The 18396-nt window shown below is 44.7% G+C and overlaps 1 protein-coding gene across 3 annotated transcripts in view; it reads left to right on the plus strand.

The window, feature by feature from the left end:
• PARVB (parvin beta) overlaps window positions 1–18396 on the plus strand; it is a 543452-nt gene that overhangs the window by 266879 nt on the left and 258177 nt on the right. For all 3 annotated transcript variants that reach the window (XM_086952727.1, XM_086952729.1, XM_086952728.1), the window contains exons 3-4: window positions 4518–4588; window positions 9379–9481. In XM_086952727.1, the coding sequence (XP_086808853.1) occupies window positions 4518–4588; window positions 9379–9481 (174 nt within the window). The remainder of the gene's footprint in view (window positions 1–4517; window positions 4589–9378; window positions 9482–18396) is intronic.

The raw sequence follows: 18396 nt of genomic DNA on the forward strand, positions 1-18396 counted from the left end.
GACTGTGGACCGGGGAGAGGTAGCCATGCTTGTACTCCTCGACTTGTCCGCAGCCTTCGACACAGTCTCCCATGCCATATTCCTGAACAGACTCCTACAGATGGGGATCGGTGGAACTCCACTAGCTTGGATAACCTCCTTCCTAACTGACCGCACACAACAGGTTTGGTGTCAACCATTCTGGTCTAAAGACAAGAAACCGCTTGGCTGTGGGGTGCCCCAGGGTTCAGCCCTTTTTAATGTGTACGTTGCACCCCTAGCAAAGGTGATTGAGTCCACTGGGGTGAGAGTGATATCCTACGCTGACAACACGCAGCTTGTTTTTTCCTTCAGAGATCACTCTCCCTCGGGTTTTGAAAACTTTAGAACTTGCCTTTCCAATATTGTAGCCTGGATGACCTTAAACACATTAAAACTTAATACGGACAAGACGGAGGTATTGTTTTTAATCAATCGATCCCCTTGTCACCCGCCACCTGGTGGCCTGCGGAACTCAACCCACCACCTTCTCCGGTAAAGGTGGCACGCAATCTTGGAGTCCAATTCGACAACGAATTATCCTTTAAAGCCCAGATCCAGAAAGTAACCTCGGCATGCTTTGGGAAACTCCACATGCTAAAAAAAATCTCCCCCTTTCTCCCCACGGAATCACTGAAGACAGTGACGCACGCTTTAATCACCTCGCACTTGGACTATGCGAACAGCCTATACGTGGGACTCCCCGCCTATCTTCTTCATAGGCTGCAGATCGTGCAGAACGCCGCAGCCAGGCTGATCTGCAAAGTTCACTATCGACACTCCATTTCACCCCATTTGAGGAAACTGCACTTGCTCCCGATCACGGCTCGCGTCAAATTCAAGGCCTTGGTCCTAGCTTTCAGAGCCCTCAATGGAAAAGGCCCCAAATACCTCAGACACAGACTAAAACCAGTCCAATCCTGTCTTAATCTCAGGTCTAACCTTCTTCCCCTTTTACTCACCCCCAGATTCCGCCTTGTTAGAAAGGGCGGCAGAGCCTTTACAGCGGTAGTATCAAAACTATGGAACTCCCTTCCTGTTAGCCTCCGTCTCATTGACATCGAATCTCAATTCAGGGGCAAACTTAAGACTCTCCTGTTCTCAGGCTGTTAAATCTCTTCTCCCCCTGGATCCGCATTCCTCAGCGCCGGGACACCCCCGTTGGGGGTAGCTGTGCGCTTAATAAATGTCAATAATAATAATAATAATAAGTAGTCCCTGTTACCATTAAGAGAGATCAGAGGGGTGATGGGAGAGAAGGGAAAGTCACAGGAAGAAAACCAACCCGTCCTGGCACAGGCAGTATAGCATGAGGTAAAGACTTCAGCTGGCACCCAGATAGGGGGCACATGGGAACTTTGTTCAGGTTAACCTAGGCTTAGACCTAGGATGGAGTCTTCTGCGCAATACTCAATGTTATGGTGTTTGTATCTTTCATTTTTGTTCTTTTCACCCTATGCTTCGCTCACCCGTTTTACCCTGTCTCTCTCTATCTCTCTCTCTCTCTCTCTCTCTCTCTCTACCTTACCCTCTTTATCGCACTCTCTCTTTCTCTCTCTCTCTTCCTTTCCTCTCTGTGTCTCACTTCCTCTCCTTCTTGCCCATTCCATCCCTCCTGTTGTTTACCCCGTTCGCTCAACCCGTTGTGGTCCCCATAGGGAGGATGATGTGTTGTAACTTGTCCCATGGTTGCACCCACCCCTCCATCTCCCCCTTCGCTTCCCCTACCCTTGGTACGGCCCGTGCTGTCACCTGAAGGCCGCGATAGAATGTTGGTGTGAGACAAAGCCGTCAAGCTGGGAGCACCTGTGTTTATGGAACTCAATAAACGTGTTGGAACTTATCTATGTGTAGTGCGTCTTTACTACAACCGTTCTTTAGCCCACGCTGCCACCCCAGTTCAGACATGGCCATATGCAAATCAGTCTGACCCTGTGCCTCATGGGAACAGTCCAGCCCGAACTGCCAAGCCATGCCTTCCCTGGACCGGAAACAAGCTTCCGAGGACCGGTTTCTGGCATTCCAGCCGTCTTCAGCCCGGCTAGCTTGAATCCAGTGGCAAAGTGAGCAAGGGACTCATGTCTGAGCATACCCTGCCACACTTATGGCGGCTAAAAGTGGGTGGTATTGGACGGAGCGTCTGAACCAATCAAACACTCACACCCAGTCAAAAGATCTGGGTTTAATCCATCACCGTTCTTTAGCCCACTCTGCCACGCCAGTTCAGACATGGCTATATGCAAATCAATCTGACCCTGTGCCTTATGGGAACAGTCCAGCCCGAACAGCCAAGCCATGCCTTCCCTGGACCGGAAACAAGCTTCCGAGGACCGGTTCCTGGCATTCCAGCCGTCTTCAGCTCGGCTTGCTTGAATCCAGTGGCAAAGTGAGCAAGGGACTCGCGTCTGAGCATACCCTGCCACACTTATGGCGGCCAAAAGCGGTACAAAAGGGGGTGGTAATGGATGGAGCATCTGAACCAATGAAACACTCACACCCAGTAAAAAGATCTGGGTTTAATCCATTACCGTTCTTTAGCCCACTCTGGCACCCCAGTTCAGACATGACTATATGCAAATCAGTCTGACCCTGTGCCTCATGGGAACAGTCCAGCCGGAACTGCCAAGCCATGCCTTCCCTGGACCAGAAACAAGCTTCCGAGGACCGGTTTCTGGCATTCCAGCCGTCTTCAGCCCGGCTTGCTTGAATCCAGTGGCAAAGTGAGCAAGGAACTCACGTCTGAGCATACCCTGCCACACTTATGGCGGCCAAAAGCGGTGTTCACCACCCCTTTTTGTACCGCTGGAAACAAATAGCACTGAATTTGTTCTTAGGAATATTGTTTTTAGCCAAATAAATCTATGTACTAATGCTGATTGGAGCCATCCCTTTTATGAGTCCAGAATATTGTCACTGATGATGGGGTTGCTTAGTTTTTCAAAAATAATGGCCAGTACAAATAGTGGCGATGACCCCGTTTTGTACCGCTTTTGGCCGCCATAAGTGTGGCAGGGTATGCTCAGACGTGAGTCCCTTGCTCACTTTGCCACTGGATTTAAGCAAGCCGGGCTGAAGACGGCTGGAATGCCAGAAACCGGTCCTTGGAAGCTTGTTTCCGGTCCAGGGAAGGCATGGCTTGGCAGTTCGGGCTGGACTGTTCCCATGAGGCACAGGGTCAGACTGATTTGCATATAGCCATGTCTGAACTGGGGTGGCAGAGTGGGCTAAAGAACGGTGATGGATTAAACCCAGATCTTTTGACTGGGTGTGTTTGATTGATTCAGATGCTTCGTCCATCACCACCCCTTTTGTACCGCTTTTGGCCGCCATAAGTGTGGCAGGGTATGCTCAGACGTGAGTCCCTTTACTCACTTTGCCACTGGATTCAAGCAAGCCGGGCTGAAGACGGCTGGAATGCCAGAAACCGGTCCTCGGAAGCTTGTTTCCGGTCCAGGGAAGACATGGCTTGGCAGTTCGGGCTGGACTGTTCCCATGAGGCACAGGGTCAGACTGATTTGCATAAAGCCATGTCTGAACTTGGGTGGCAGAGTGGGCTAAAGAACGGTGATGGATTAAACCCAGATCTTTTGACTGGGTGTGAGTATTTGATTGATTCAGATGCTCCGTCCATCACTACCCCCTTTTGTACCGCTGGAAACAAATAGCACTGAATTTGATCATTGGAAGATTGTTTTTAGCCAAATAAATCTATGTACTAATGCTGATTGGAGCCATCCCTTTTATGAGTCCAGAATATTGTCACTGATGATGGGGTTGCTTAGTTTTTCCAAAATAATGGCCAGTACAAATAGCCTGCATTCATATTGAAGAGTGTTGTGTTTATAAAAAATATATTTTTGGTTATTTTTGGTTATAAATATACACCACTCAACAGAAGTACTGTCAATTTCAACAATCTACATTAGTCATACCTCATTTTTATCACTGAATGATATAAAGGTTTACTACAGTGAGAGAGACCAAAGATATGTCATGATGGACACCCCTCACCCCCTTTCTACGGGTATTGTGGTTTTATTGCAGAAGTGCCTTATTCAGGGATTGATGGGAAATTGTACTCTTAACAACTCCTTATTTGTACAGGATTAAAAACTCTGAACCAAATGCTTCAGCAAGTCAAAGATCCGTAGTACAACACACCCTACAACATTCATTGTTCACATCATATCCTACTATGGGGATGGAAAGGGGGAGGCAAATTATCATGCTTCTATCTCAAGTGACCCATTACAGTCCAATACCAGTAAAGGACACTGCCAGGAAAGGCTTTTTTGGTTGGGGTGACCCTCAGTTGAGCAAAACCACATCTTGTGTAAGAATGTGTCATTTGTTGTAATGGATACTCACACTAGCCTTTGTCAGTAAGTGACTAAGCATTCCCTCTGGCTGTCTTTATAAATAGGGTGTTTTACATCATTAAGGAAGTCTGTGTTTGTCTATCATGGCTCTAAAGGGTCTTCCTTCTTTTACATGCACAGAGGAGAATGAGGAACGCACCATGATTGATCCTAACTCCAAGGAGAGCGCGAAGTTTAAAGAACTCGTCAAGGTAAGGGCAAAGAGGAGACTTGAGTTCTGTGCTACTGGGAAACATGGGAAGATTCACTAGGTAGGGGAGCATTCTCTGCTTTGGTGGAAAAATCTGTGTAAAATCATCACATTTATAAGGGTTGCAGATTTAAAAACCTGCTTAATTTTCTCAGCCTTTCATTCTCTTACATTAAAAAATTTAAATGCTGTTTAATTTGTTAAGCAGCTGCTCCAGTAGACTAATGAAGAAGTAAAGCTCGGCAAGTATTCCGTATAGAGTAGTGTTTTGAAATCACTACGTAAGTGATGGTTTCTGAAAAAATTCTTAAGTAGGTGTCCATTTATGCTTTTCTGAAGGTTTTGTACTGTACCTTTAGTTAAGGTTTTGAGATGTGCCTTCTGTAAGGTTTTGGGGTGTGCCGTCCCATTCCTGAAGGTTTTGAAGACCTCCAGAAGAGCTTGGATGCGCTCTCCAGAAGGCCTTTTTTTATACCCTCTAGAAGCATTTGGCCTGTGCCCTGTTGGAGCTCTCTGGCAATGCCCTTCTGGAAGTCTTCGGGCTGTGTACTTTGTAAAGGTCTCTGGCATCGCCCTCAGGGACGTTTCTGGCTGGACAGAACGCCTTCAAAATAAGCCCTTAATGTGCATTTGTTACATTGCTTAGTAGCTGGAAGTATAGTTTCTTCATTTTTTTTCTAAGAAACCATGACAAATAATGCACTAAAAATAGAAGTCTAATCTTAAGAGTTTTTAATTTCCCTAATTTCAACAAAATAACTTTTGGTACCAGATGATTGTCCTTGCATGTGTTCAACTGATATCGTCTAATATTTTCACTAGATGAATTCGTTATCTACAGATTATCTTCAAAAAATAATCTGCTTCCATGTGTGGTTGTTTTGACCTTAAACGAGGTCTCCATGGTGGTTCTAGACAAATGGAGCTGTCTAGTGGATGGGAATTCTTTCAGGTAGAGTGAGGCTTGGTTAGTTGCTTGGACAACTTGGAGGCATCCAATATGCTCTCTTAGAAAATTGAATGTAGGGCATTGCCATGAATTATGGGATATAATTGCTCTGATGTACACATTTTTCTCCATGCATGAAGGAAGCTAATACCGCAGCAAACTCTAAGCTAGTGAGTGTTGCATCCATTTAACTTTACTGGCAGACTTTCTGTACAGACTTCATTTGCACTGTGATTCATGTTTAGGTTCACCCCATTTGAGGAAGCTAGTTGCCCACTAAGGTTGGGGTCATCTGCTCTTTATTTAAACACTGATGGGCTTCCCCTCGCATGACTGAAGGTGACTGGAGCCTTTCTTCAGTGAGGGATTTTCCTCGGGCATAGTGACCTATAAGGTCAGTGCATAATTCAGTGCTTCCATTCCTGCAGGGTACAAGTTTGATATTAGCCTACAGTGTAAATAAATTCTTGAATATTGTATGGCTGTTTTTTTTAAGCAAATGTACAATAAAATATCCATCCCAATAGATGTCGGTTGGCCAATATTCTTGATCTATATCAATGTAAAATAGTTGCAATTGTTTTTATACATGTTTATCCTAGTTTAAAAACCTTTATTACTTCTGAAGAAAAACCTCTCTACTTTGTTATAAAATCATGTAAATGATGTCCCTTATCATTTGAGGTACAATTTACGAGCTTGCAACCACACTACAAGCATTTTATGCTTTGGGAAATCTTCCTCAATCATAAAAAAGCTCTGGTACACCTGTCTCGTACCCACATATGGAACACCTTAACTATATATGTACATTTGGTAATGTAATCACTGAATGTTTTCTTGCCACTTCCACTTCTCCCCTTTGATGTCGTCATAACCTTGTCAGGTGAAGAAAACCAATATCTGAGTTAATGTTGTCAGTTGTCATTACCCATCTTTACTAAGCAGACATCCGAGACCTTGCCCTGGAATGGGTAAGGCTTTGCCACTGTTTACCCCTACACTGTGATCCTTACTATGTAGTCTCCAGGCATTTATTTACCCCACATTTTTCATTTATAATTATATGTTAACCCGTTTGCCTACTTTATTCAGCCTTATCAGTTCGTATGTTTTAAGGACGCTGGCAAAATTCAGCTTCTGCTGAAAGTAGTGAAAACTCAGTTTTTATAATTGACAACATCCAAGCCGTATATGTCTGGATATGCCACTAGTGATTAAATGTGATAAGACTGGAATCCTGTTTCTGTCCAGTGAAGATAACCCTAGGGTCTTACAACGTTTGCCCTGCCTCGTTGTTCGTCGATCAGTTCCAGTAGGTAACCTGAAGTGATAAAAATTACATATGAGTTCATACTAATCCCTCCATGTTAATGTAGTGGCTCAACTCTGCTTTAACCAGCTTCACATCCTGAAAAGAATTCTAAACCTTTCTACATTCCTGCTAGGATGACAACTTCACTCCAGGCCATTATGGACACTGTCCCCAGTCCCTCAACTTTTCACCTACAAATCATTATTTTCAGGAGCGGTAGTCTAATTACCTCAGTAGAATCAAAACACCACAACCCCCAGAATGCATTAGGCTATCACACAAGCATCCAGCCTAGAAACAGCGTCTGTAATCACCTGGAGGTGTTCACCCCAATTCCTGCATGGTGTAGCCATATTTAATGCAATTGCACCCTCACATCTTGATTGCAGCACTGCAATTCACCAATTCAATTTTACCTTACTTAACCCAAAGCACCAAATCACAAATTCTCATTAATGCAGAATACCGCTGTCAGGAAGGACCCTCTTGAAATTAAATCCATCAGTCCTGTTTCATCTTTCTACATTGGACCCTGGTGCAAGAAGGTATTGGAGCACACACTTTTTGCAGTGCTCTTTATAGAGCTAGATTTTGGAAAATCTTCTAAAACTCCCACTGTGAAAATCACCAGAAGTCAGCAGCCTCACTCAAGCTACAAATCTCTTGTGCAAACCGAGCCAATCTGGGTGTCAGAGCATTTTTAGTGCAACAGTCTATGCTGTAGATTTAGCTTCTGGTGGAGACACTCCAGCAACTGGCTTTATTGAAATTCAGGAGGGTAGAGAAAAGTTGACTGCATTCTCTTTAGTTGATTACTTACAACATGCACAGTGAAAGAAATATGGGACCCCAGCAAACTAAAATTGTGTGGGGAATACCCTTATAGAAGGTACACTCCATATCAACATATTTCCAGGCTGGCATTGCATGTGCCATTCCAGCATCACTTGCGTAATCTCTCCACCCCTTTTAAATGGTCAGGCATCTCCAACAAGTAGCTCGTGAGCTACTGGTAGCTCTCCAGCTACCTGTAGTAGCTCTTCTGTGAGCAGCCAAGCGTACTAGATTAGAAGGTTTTGCTTGGTTGCATTGAGATATGTATTCCAAAATTGAAAAGTGTGTACTATAGACGAAAATGTGTATTTTTAGAACTCATAACTTGATGTTTGGAAAAAATAGTTGAATTCTCAAAATATATTTCATATATTTAATGCTGATATTTGAGTGACAAATTATGAGGCACGGTGGATACTAATTACTAATATTAAAACCTTGGTTCTAGGGGCATTGCAGCTATGGCTGTCATGTATCAGCAGTACAAACTGATTAAGCCTTTTTCGCATTACTAATGACATCCCTGCTTACTGCACTGAGATGATCACTGCCTATATTCTTGCATGGGATAGCCACTAATGTAATTTTGTCATATGTGATCACTATTGCCAAGCTAAAATATTAGAAGCTCGGCATGATTGTCATCGAACCTAAGTGGCTATTATTACAGAATATGTTGGAGATCCCTTGTGCATTCACTCCGACAAGGACCTGAATGTCCACATACTACTTTTGGATCAGCTTCCTCTGCAGAGTCTCAAGCTTTAGTCCAGCATTTTCGGTTCTGTGTACTATAGCTAATTGTAGCTACTATTCAGATTTAGGATCTGGTAAATGAGAATCAGTTCCTCTCTCACATGGTTGGTCAGCTCTCCAATAAGCCATCAACTACACATGTATTTAGAATAACCCATCCCAAAAGTATACAAAACCACAACAAATCATTAGTAGAAACATTCAGAAGCAGATATATGTATTTACAAACGTAGTTAATAATCAGTGAATAAATTAGCCTTTGTTCTTAGAGTACATAGACATTTTGTCCTAAAATTATAAAAGAGTTTATTTCCAAAACTAAAATTATATACATGGCTTTGTACAAATAGTCCAGCACAAGCCATTCAGAAACAATCATTATCCGATTTGTTAATGAGTCAAAGCTATTAGTGCTATATGCTGAGATACCCGGCTCAAAGTGACAATTTTTCTAGTTGTGTAGTATTCATAACAGTATGTCAGATAATGTCATCTCCTTCCAAGAGAAGAATATGGTGTAAAAACTACCCAGGAAAAATAATGCTTCCATGCGGCATCTGATCAGTTTTTACACTCCTTTCCAAGCCTCCCAACTGGCAGATGGGGTGGGCGAGTAACATAGCGTAGCGATCTGTATTAGTGCGTGATGTTCTCCTTAATTTATTGTTTTGGTTGCTCAGTTTCGTATTACCTGAAAAAAAATTGCATGAACAAAAAAATGCACATCAAGCACATTTTGCACGAAGTCTGTAATTTTAAAATCCAGCACAAACACCTTCAATGCCTAATTTTAAAGCTATCGGAGACTGTGGTTGCAGAATAACAGTCTTAGTCTGAAGAAAATACAGATTTGATAAGGCATACCAAAGTTTTTCTCTAAAATATTGTCTCCAGGCTTGGAGTACTGATTACTTGACGGATGTTTTCATGTTCTCAGGTTCTTATCGACTGGATCAATGAGGTGCTGGTGGAAGAACGGATAATAGTCAAGAACCTGGAAGAAGACCTGTATGATGGGCAGGTGCTGCAGAAGCTCTTGGGTGAGCTGAACGTAGAGATGCTGGGATAAAATGATTTAAAGGAACTTCATGATCTGTTGCTTGTTTGTCGGTTACTCGAACCATTTCTTACATACAATCCTATGGATTTTTTGCTTTTTAATTGTGCTTTTGTGAGTTTCATGAAATTTCTGACAAATTTTAAGAAATTACCTGGCAAACCTGTAAATGTTGATAGGGATTTACAACTGCTCGCAGGAATTTGTCTTTATTGTAAATTTTGTAATTATGAGTCAGCTGTCATTTTAAAAACATTATAATAGAGCACTTACAGAGGACAACCCTTTCACAAAATGGATCAGTGTTGTAAACATGATCAAATGTAATCTGATAGAGACATCTAGCCGCGGATTCCTTAATGTTGAATATCCCCCAGGCGCCAGTCTGGATCCGGAGATTTTTCAGCAGTACCTCTGCGCGCCTGACGTCATCAATGGATATGACGTCAGTGGAGTCGTGTAAGTCCCTCCCTGTGCGCTGACATCAGTTTTCTTCTTTTCCATGCTAAAACGCGGATCCAGGAGAAGGGGTCCATCAGGCCTGTTTTTTGGTTTTTTTTGGCCTCTCTGATGCCTTTCGCATTGGGAACAGTGTGTCGATGCCTTTGAGCTTTAAATCGTGAGTCCTGTACGTGGCAGATGTCGGCGATGGATCCGCACGCAATTTGTATGTGGTGCTTGGGTGAGCACCACGACTCCGAGGAGTGCAACGCCTGTTGGAAGCCGAAGTCCCTGCAGGAATGTAAGATGAAACTGTTGTCTGCCCGGATGTTCCGTTAGGAGTCTAGGTGTCGTCGTACTCCCTCTTCAGCTGGGGCTCCGGTTCGGGGTAGGTCGCAGAGGCGTTCCCGAAGTCATTGTTCGCCTTCGTCAGGTAAGGACAAGAGGAAGTCACGCAGGCTATCTGCCTCACCTAGTGGTGATGTCAGTGGCCATTGTTCCTGGTCTCAACCGGACACTGTCCCTCAGCAGCCGATCCACCATTTCCTGGGATTGCGGATTAGGACCCAGATGGAATCCTATTCTGGGCTTTGCAGGCCATCTTTGGGCCAACTCCTCTTTGGCATGCCTTCGGGCCCCACAGAGATGGTAGGGACTCAGATTGGGAGTTAACTGTCGGGTTCGTCCTCGGCGCCAACCCAGTGCCCTGACTCCGGCTCCTGAGTCACGGCGACGTTGGGAGTCTGACCGGTGGAGCTTCCTGTTCAAACGTCAAGCCACAGTCCACCTCTAGCATCAGGGGACAGTCTGGTGGGGCTCCTTGGAATGACATCTGCTGCGGTCACAACAGGGGACTTGTTTCCGAGTCCTACACCGCAGTCTGATCAGAGTGGATGTCGGGTCGACACCATCCGGACGGCAATCAATAAAGCCTCCCATCGCAGTGGATGTCGAGTTGACGCTGTCCCGACTACAATCGATGGAGTCTCCTCCAAAACTCGTCGGCGTCAATGTGGCACCTTCTCAACACCATTTGAAGCCGGGAAGGTCCTATAATGCTCCTTTTCAAGTGAAAGATGAGGCCCCTGGGGGTTCACCCTCCCCCACCCCCAGCGTTGCTGAAGCAGTCTTCGAAACATGTTGAAGTGGAGAAAATTGCAGGACCTTCAGCGTCCTCAGACTGAAGGGCCTTTGGTTTTTGGTGGACACGTTAGCCCCTAATTATGATTTGCTGTCGCCTCCTAGAATGGCGACGGAGGCTAGTTCTGCGTTTGCAGTGGTTGTTCACACAGCTGCTAACGTTTCACATTTACAGCCTCGTTCTATCCCTCTGTGCTCCGATCCCTTGTTGGATTTGCTCCACCAGGGCAACGCAGATGTGGAGCCCTTGCTGCCCCTTGGTGAGTCATTGTACGACATCCTTCTAGGGACCTGGGCGAGGCCCTCCTCCGGGGACCCGGTGGAACGGGCTATCGCACATCATCATCGCCCGGCTCCAGATGACCAAGTCTGTCTGTCCCTACACCCTAGGGCTCCAGGGCTAGTTGTCCAGACAGCCTCTGCTTTGCAGCCCTTCCCCTCTCCTCCGCTACTTCCACTCACTAGGGAATCTCGTTGGTTGGAGACATGTGGTCAGCAAATTATTTGCGTCCACGAGCTTGGCCCTCTGGTCCTTTAACTAGTCTTGCGACTTTGCACAGGCTACTGTCGCCCACTGGGACTCGGTTGAGTCTTTAGTCCCCACCCTTCAGGATGGCCCTCGGGCTGACTGGATCTGATACTCCAGGAGGGTTGTGAGTTGGCGAAATTTCCAATTCGATAAGCCATGAAGACCAATGAATCTCTGGGGTGGGCCATGGCCAGGTCAGGTCAGTTGCTCTGTGTCGCCATGCTTGGCTGCGTGATGAGTTTTCCTAAAAATGTTTGGGAGCGTCTTCTGGACTTGTCCTTTGAAGGGGCTCATCTTTTTGACAGTCATGTGGAGTCAGCGGTTCAATGTCTGGTTTTCAGTGAATGGCATTCTTTCTAGCCCCTTGTTGCGGACTTCTTATTTTGTTTTGCATTGGACTACTGCAACCACTTTTCTCTGGTATCAGTATCTGGGTTCAAGCTGTTAATTCCCAGATGGACTATACAGCTATGCAGCAGTTTCTGTCATTATTTTCAATTCCTCTGTTAAAGAGCTAGGCTCAAAGCATTCCCTTGCATTTTATAGGGATGTAACATAACTTACGTGGGGTATTCGTTTTTTATTGTATAGCCATCCTTACTTGCCATGGGGGATGTCTTCCTGGGTGGTGTGAGTTTCATGCTTTTCGAAATGTTCTTCGGGGGTAGTGCAGGTCCTTACTGAGGATCAGGTGAGGTCTTCTTAGAATTGGTATTTATCTGTAGTTCATGCTGATAGCGATATGTTTTTCTCTTACTCGCGCTTTTAAATGTTCTTACTTTACAATTGGTCCCTAGTTCCCTCCTGCTTCTGCCGATGCAGACCTCTCCAGAATATTATTGGGTTTGCACCATGTTAGGCTCGTTCCAGCGTGTTCACGTATGCCCTCGGTTTTGTCTTGGCTGTCTTTTCAAGCGTTTGGCTGTGTTTCCGCCATTTTGCCTAGGTTGGCCGTCTTCTTCGTAAGCCGATGTCTGTCTCTTTTGAGCGTATTGTTCTGTTCCACTTCAGAGATAGTTTCTTTTCCATATCCGTTTTGGCACTGTATGTTGCCACATGCTGGGCATGTTCGTAGGCACTGGGTACCTGCAAGGTCAACTTGTGCCACAGCGTTGGCTGTATTTGATTCTGGTGGTATAGCCTACTTTTTATCCTTTGGTGCTAGTAAGTGCTTCTGTCCTTGGTCTTCCTTCAGGTCTTCGAACTTTCTGGTTTCTTCCTTGTCGACAGTTGATGCACATATTCTTGGGCCTCACTTTTGATATGCACTTCCCAAGCAGGGGCTAAGGTCGCTCTGCTCTTTGCTTCTTGCTTCTTAGCTGCTCTTTGTCCTCATACATCTTTGGATATGTGTGTAAATAAATAAATATATGTATATATATATATGTATGTATGTGTGTGTGTGTGTGTGCATCCAAGGATTCTCCTGTACGAAGAAACGTACAACGACACACGAGGAGTTGCTGTGCTTCAAAGTTTTAATTGGCAGCAAAAAACAAACAACGCGTTTCACCTCACGGCTTGCTCACGTTTGTTGTGAATTCAAAACAACAGTCCTTTTACAGTGTCAATGAACAGTCATGGACATAGGACTTCCTATAGTACACCCCCAAGTGAGATAAGTGCAGCGGACATATTGGAAAGGGAATTTAGACATTCAGATAGAAATCATAATAATCATAATGTGGCAGCAATTTACAACCATATGTCGCATTCTAATGATATAAATGCCAAAAATATATTTCCAGATGTCAAATAAGTTAGCTAAGATCTTTTTTATCATCCATTGTTCTAATAATATTTTAGACATTTTCTCTGAGAAGACACAGCGTGTTTGTCACGACGCCACATTATCTATATTCAGGTTATGTTACATAGAGCCAACTCATTATAAATACATTTTAACCATCTCTCTACAGTCCTGCCCGAGTGGGCGTAGACTTAATGTATAATATGCGGCTTGATAGCATTCTCAAGATCCCAAATGCATCCAAATTCTGCAGTGAGTCAGTTTCGTTCCTCTTAGATCAAGCCCAAGTGGGCGTAGAAACATTTTCAAGATCCAATATATATACAAATTCATAATAGCATATATGCATAAACTGGTGCTATTTGATGAAGGGTAAGGCACCGTAAGGTCGCTCCCAAATTGACCCAAAGTAATTTCATCCAAAGTAGGCTCATATGCTCTAAAGAGTCCTTTACATCGTGTGTCACATGATTAGGTCTTCAATGATCTCAATTTATATTGTTCATATCATGGTTGATAAGTGTCTCTTGTGCCAGATGAACTCATTGGTTAACAGAATTTCTTGTTTTTGTGTTTTACCTTTCCACTGTCCCAAAGTGCAAAATCAAGTCTGTGAATTAAAAACAAAAGTTTACAGTTTTAAAAAAGACGACTATAAAGTACGACATCGACTCAATTCAAGAATCATTCATATACCCATGCACGCTCTGGCACCCTGGTTTCTTTTCTATTGTGACGGTTGGTCATGCTTTTCTCCTCTCCCTCCTCCCCTTTATCCATTTGTTTGGGGCCTACTTGACCCTGATACAGTCAATTATTCCTCTTTAGTGCGTGTGGTTGCACATTCTCTGTTGCAGAAATGTGTCACTTGCCATAACGTCCTGTTGCTATGTCTTGTTATTGCCTTCCATGACATTCATGTGGTGGCCGAATACTTGTCGTTTCCCATAAGATTCTTGTGCTGTTTGCTTTATATGAGGGTATAGTTCTTTGTTTAGGCGTAACTGTTTCTATGAGGCGAGTACTCTGCTTTCGCCCTTCAGTCACTTACCTTATGTCGTGTTTTTCTCTATAATGCAGAGTGAGGTTTCTCTTCATTTTATTATTTCTTATCATTGTCGTCTTAAAAGATGTTTAACCCTTTTTGACACACTTTTCCCACACATTCAGTTTTCATGTTGGCTCCGCGTTTTGGCGCGTAACAGTTTCCCAGTAAAAAACAGACGTCAGCGCGCCGGGAGGGAATTCTATGGCTCCAATGACGTCATATCCATGAACAACGTCAGAGTGGTGCCATGTGACGCCGTCTCCCGGCATGCGGAGATACTGCTGAAAAATTACCGGATTCAGACTGGCGCCTGGGGGATATTCTACTTTAAGGAACCTGCGGCTAGGCTGTGTCTCTACCAGATACATAGTTACCGAAGGTAAGTAACTTGTTAATCTTGTATAATAAAAAAAAATGTAAATGCAATTAAAAATAAATCCAAAAAACTAAATGGAAAGTAAGCGGAAGAACCATGAATGAAAGACATGGAATCAGAATGATCTGCTTTTCTTGGTAGGAAAACCCATAGATGTGGAGCAACTGCAGAGAAATGCCAGTTGTGAGTTTGGCTCTACTAAATCTGGAGATCCCCTTGATCAGTGTTCTGAGTAACCGGGGAACGTCATATTGTAGAATTTACTAGCCAAACCGATTAGGAAAGAAAATGCCTTTAAAGTAATGGAATAAATCATGAACTGAAAATGAAGAGCTAATAAATGGAAAAACAATAAAATCGGTGTGCCAAACTGGTGAACAAAAACCACCAACCAGCAAGCAAGCAAGCGGAAGCAGGCAGGCCACAGAGGATAATCTTTCTTGGCTATGCCCGTGCCTCGGAGAGCCACACAAAGTGCACCTGGCAGCAAAAAAAGGCCTGGCCCTAAATGAGATAGACAAAGTGATAATGTTATGCTAGCGTGGTGATGAGCTAGTGGAAGGGCATATGGGCATGTTTATGAACACTTGCACTCGTGTTCTCGATAGAGTGCTGCGAGTTCTTCTGGGAACTCTAAAGGACACTAAATTCCTTAAATTTCAGAGGCGATGCACAGTAAGTGGATCTCAAAATCCCATCAGCTATGCCAAAGAAAACCTCTTGTGCACCTACACTGACACAGAAAGCCCAGCTCTCATGCCATTTCCTATTGGCACCAGCATGAGCACTTGCAAAATGATCCTTTAGAAATGGAGTAGCTTGCACGATGACAACCTGGCCAATTCAAGCTATGTTCTAAGAAGCAACGCACTCTGAAAAAACATGATCCGTGTTATCATGGTAATGCCAAACACTGCCCAGCCCCACTAAGGTAGTGCTGACGAGGCAGACAGGAACGCGCCTCGTTGATTCATCAGCGGGTGGGTATAGTAAAGGCGTTGTACATGCAGGCCACGCGCTTCAAGTGTTCATGCCTTGCAGTAGTGCACTGGCGTTGGGGGCAGGCCTTCAAGGAACCAGAACTGCCAGTGCCACCATGACATGACCGCGTGCAGCGTTGCACATTCCTAGCAAGGAAGAAGTTCCAAGAGCTGCTGAATTGAAATGAGCAGTGTGGGTGCAGTGAGTTTTCTGATGTTTTAGATGTAGTCGCGCGTGTTTCCGTTTTTAACGAATTAAATGTCTTAACATTTGTTCTAACTAAGGAGTATCATTAACTGCACCTTCTTTGCAGCGGCAGCAAGGCAAATTAACGTGTTTACCTCGGGTGTTTTAATTCCAACATGGACTGCAGATGATAAAACTTGCTGTAGGCAGAACTGAGTTGTTTTTTAGGGCTCCCAAGCTCTGGCAGTAAGTCCCTTCTGCAGAAAAATACATATTGTGCTATCCCTGGTACGTCTGCTCCAGAATGTATCTGGATCCTCCAGATTCCATGAAATACTGGACATGCGGTTATGCAGTTATGCATTTTTTGTTTTTGTTGGACGCCCATGTCGGAGCTGAAATGTGCTTTCACAATGTAATTTTAAATTGGATTTAATTAGCGCTTACTACCCCTGACAAGGCGTATTGCACAAAGTGTGCTTTAAGACATTCCGCCATGCCGTGTGCTTGACCTGTATTGTACACAAGAATTTTATTTACACGAAAATCTGGCCAGATTAGGTTGTATTAGTCTGAGATTTTTCAGCAATTAGTTCAGCGCACTAGGATAAAAATAATGGTGCGATAAATGGGATGGGGGGGGGGGGGGGGAGATGGGAGGACTGGTGATCCATATGGTAATTCAGGCTTGCAGACACCTGGGCCCGCGCAAAGTATGAGTCACTGAAGAAAGTGCACACACAGCAGTGTGAAAGTGTAGACAAAAAAGCTTCACACTGACCTAGGTGAGGCAGAAGAAAGGAGTACACATGGCAGTGCCAGGGGTACAGGCACATCATATGGACCACAAACTGACATTGGCTAAATTCTCTACGGGAACTTAGTTGCAGGCAACATTCTGAAATCATGGAATTGGGCTCTTGGCTGAGGAAGGCAAGTGCTGTACATACATGGCAGACAGTATAAATCTTTCTATTGAGGTATGGTTGCAGCACGATTATTTTTCCAGTTCTGGGTGTATAGTCTTCACCGCATCAAGGGAGACAGCCAAGAATTTGTGTCTGGGTCTAGTCTTCCCTTACACAGATGCGCATAAGTAAAAGATGAACAGTGGATAAGCAAAATGGGTTGGGGGCTATTCAGTTCAGTGGCAGTTGCCCGCCAACGTACTGACCACTCTGAATCAAAGTTAGCGCCGAGCATTCAGGGGGCCAATCATGACCAGTGGTTTTTTCCTTCTGGTGTCTCCCTGTTCCTTGGCAACTAGCCACGGAGGAGCCACGGAGGAGCTGGAACTCCCTAAATGTGTATTTAAAGCCAGAGTCCCTTTGGCAAATCCGATACTTTTGCTGGTAGCGTCTCACTGGAGCAGAACAGCACACATGCTGTGTGGTGCGGACAGGTATCCCAGCTCTTAGTGTAAAGCGTGCAGTCTTGGTCATGCTTTTAGAGTGGTCGTTTTAAAGTGTTCCACTTGCCTTGCGTCAGGCTGACCTGCTGGATTTTGCTTTGTCCATTTCCAGTGAGCACAATTGGATTCTTACTTCTTCATTCCGAGGATTCGAATTGACAACCAAATCTACACTTCTTTTTATGATTAATCCTATATTTAGAGATGAGTCCGAGAACCAGGCTGGGGGGGGGCTTGCATAGAGAGCTGGGAGACTGAAGAACTGTCCAAATAAACCCTTAGGAGCACCCTACAGCACATGGGCTACACACTACCCGTCCCCTCATGTATTCAATCAGCCCTGCTCCTAATAGGTGAGTCTAGTTGTGACATTACACAGACCAACCATGAGGAGCTACAAGTCAGACCCCTCGCTGGCGCCCAGATCAAAAGACAATTCCCCCAGTCCTAAAGTCACCTGTCACCAATCAGTTGTAATGTCTTGGGCAGGTCACGATTGCCACTTTAGGTTGATCTGTCATCGAGCAGTCTAACACTCCGTTGTAGAGTTACATAACAAAACCATGTACTAATTGTGAAGACTTAGCGAATCGGACAGCTGAGCGGCGCATCCCCGAGCAGATCTTTCGCAGATGCTACGTGGATTGGACCCGTTGCAAAAAACTTTTATCACCACCACCTCCCTCATCTAGGGACCGACGCATCGCCTTTGGAACCGCCTCTATGCAACGCTTTTCCTGGCACAAGCTCCTCGCTTCCTTCATTGATGGCAGCCCTAACGATGACACTCTGCATCACAGCTTCACAGTTATTGGATCCAACGCATTGCCCAGGCGCTGGACTTTGAATCGCACACCTTGTTGAGAAGATTCTTGATGTTGACACATCATGACCTCTCACCACAGCTTCTCCACATCTCGTAACTGAAGCTCCTTTGACTTGGATTCATGCAGTGCTCAGCAACTAGGATTTAAAGTACTCTGTTCAGCTTGCCTAACTGGGTCCCTGTGGCCGGCCTGCACTTCATCGTGATTGG

The sequence above is a fragment of the Lissotriton vulgaris genome, chromosome 1_2 (genome assembly GCF_964263255.1).
Source record: "Lissotriton vulgaris chromosome 1_2, aLisVul1.2, whole genome shotgun sequence".
Taxonomy (NCBI): domain Eukaryota; kingdom Metazoa; phylum Chordata; class Amphibia; order Caudata; family Salamandridae; genus Lissotriton; species Lissotriton vulgaris.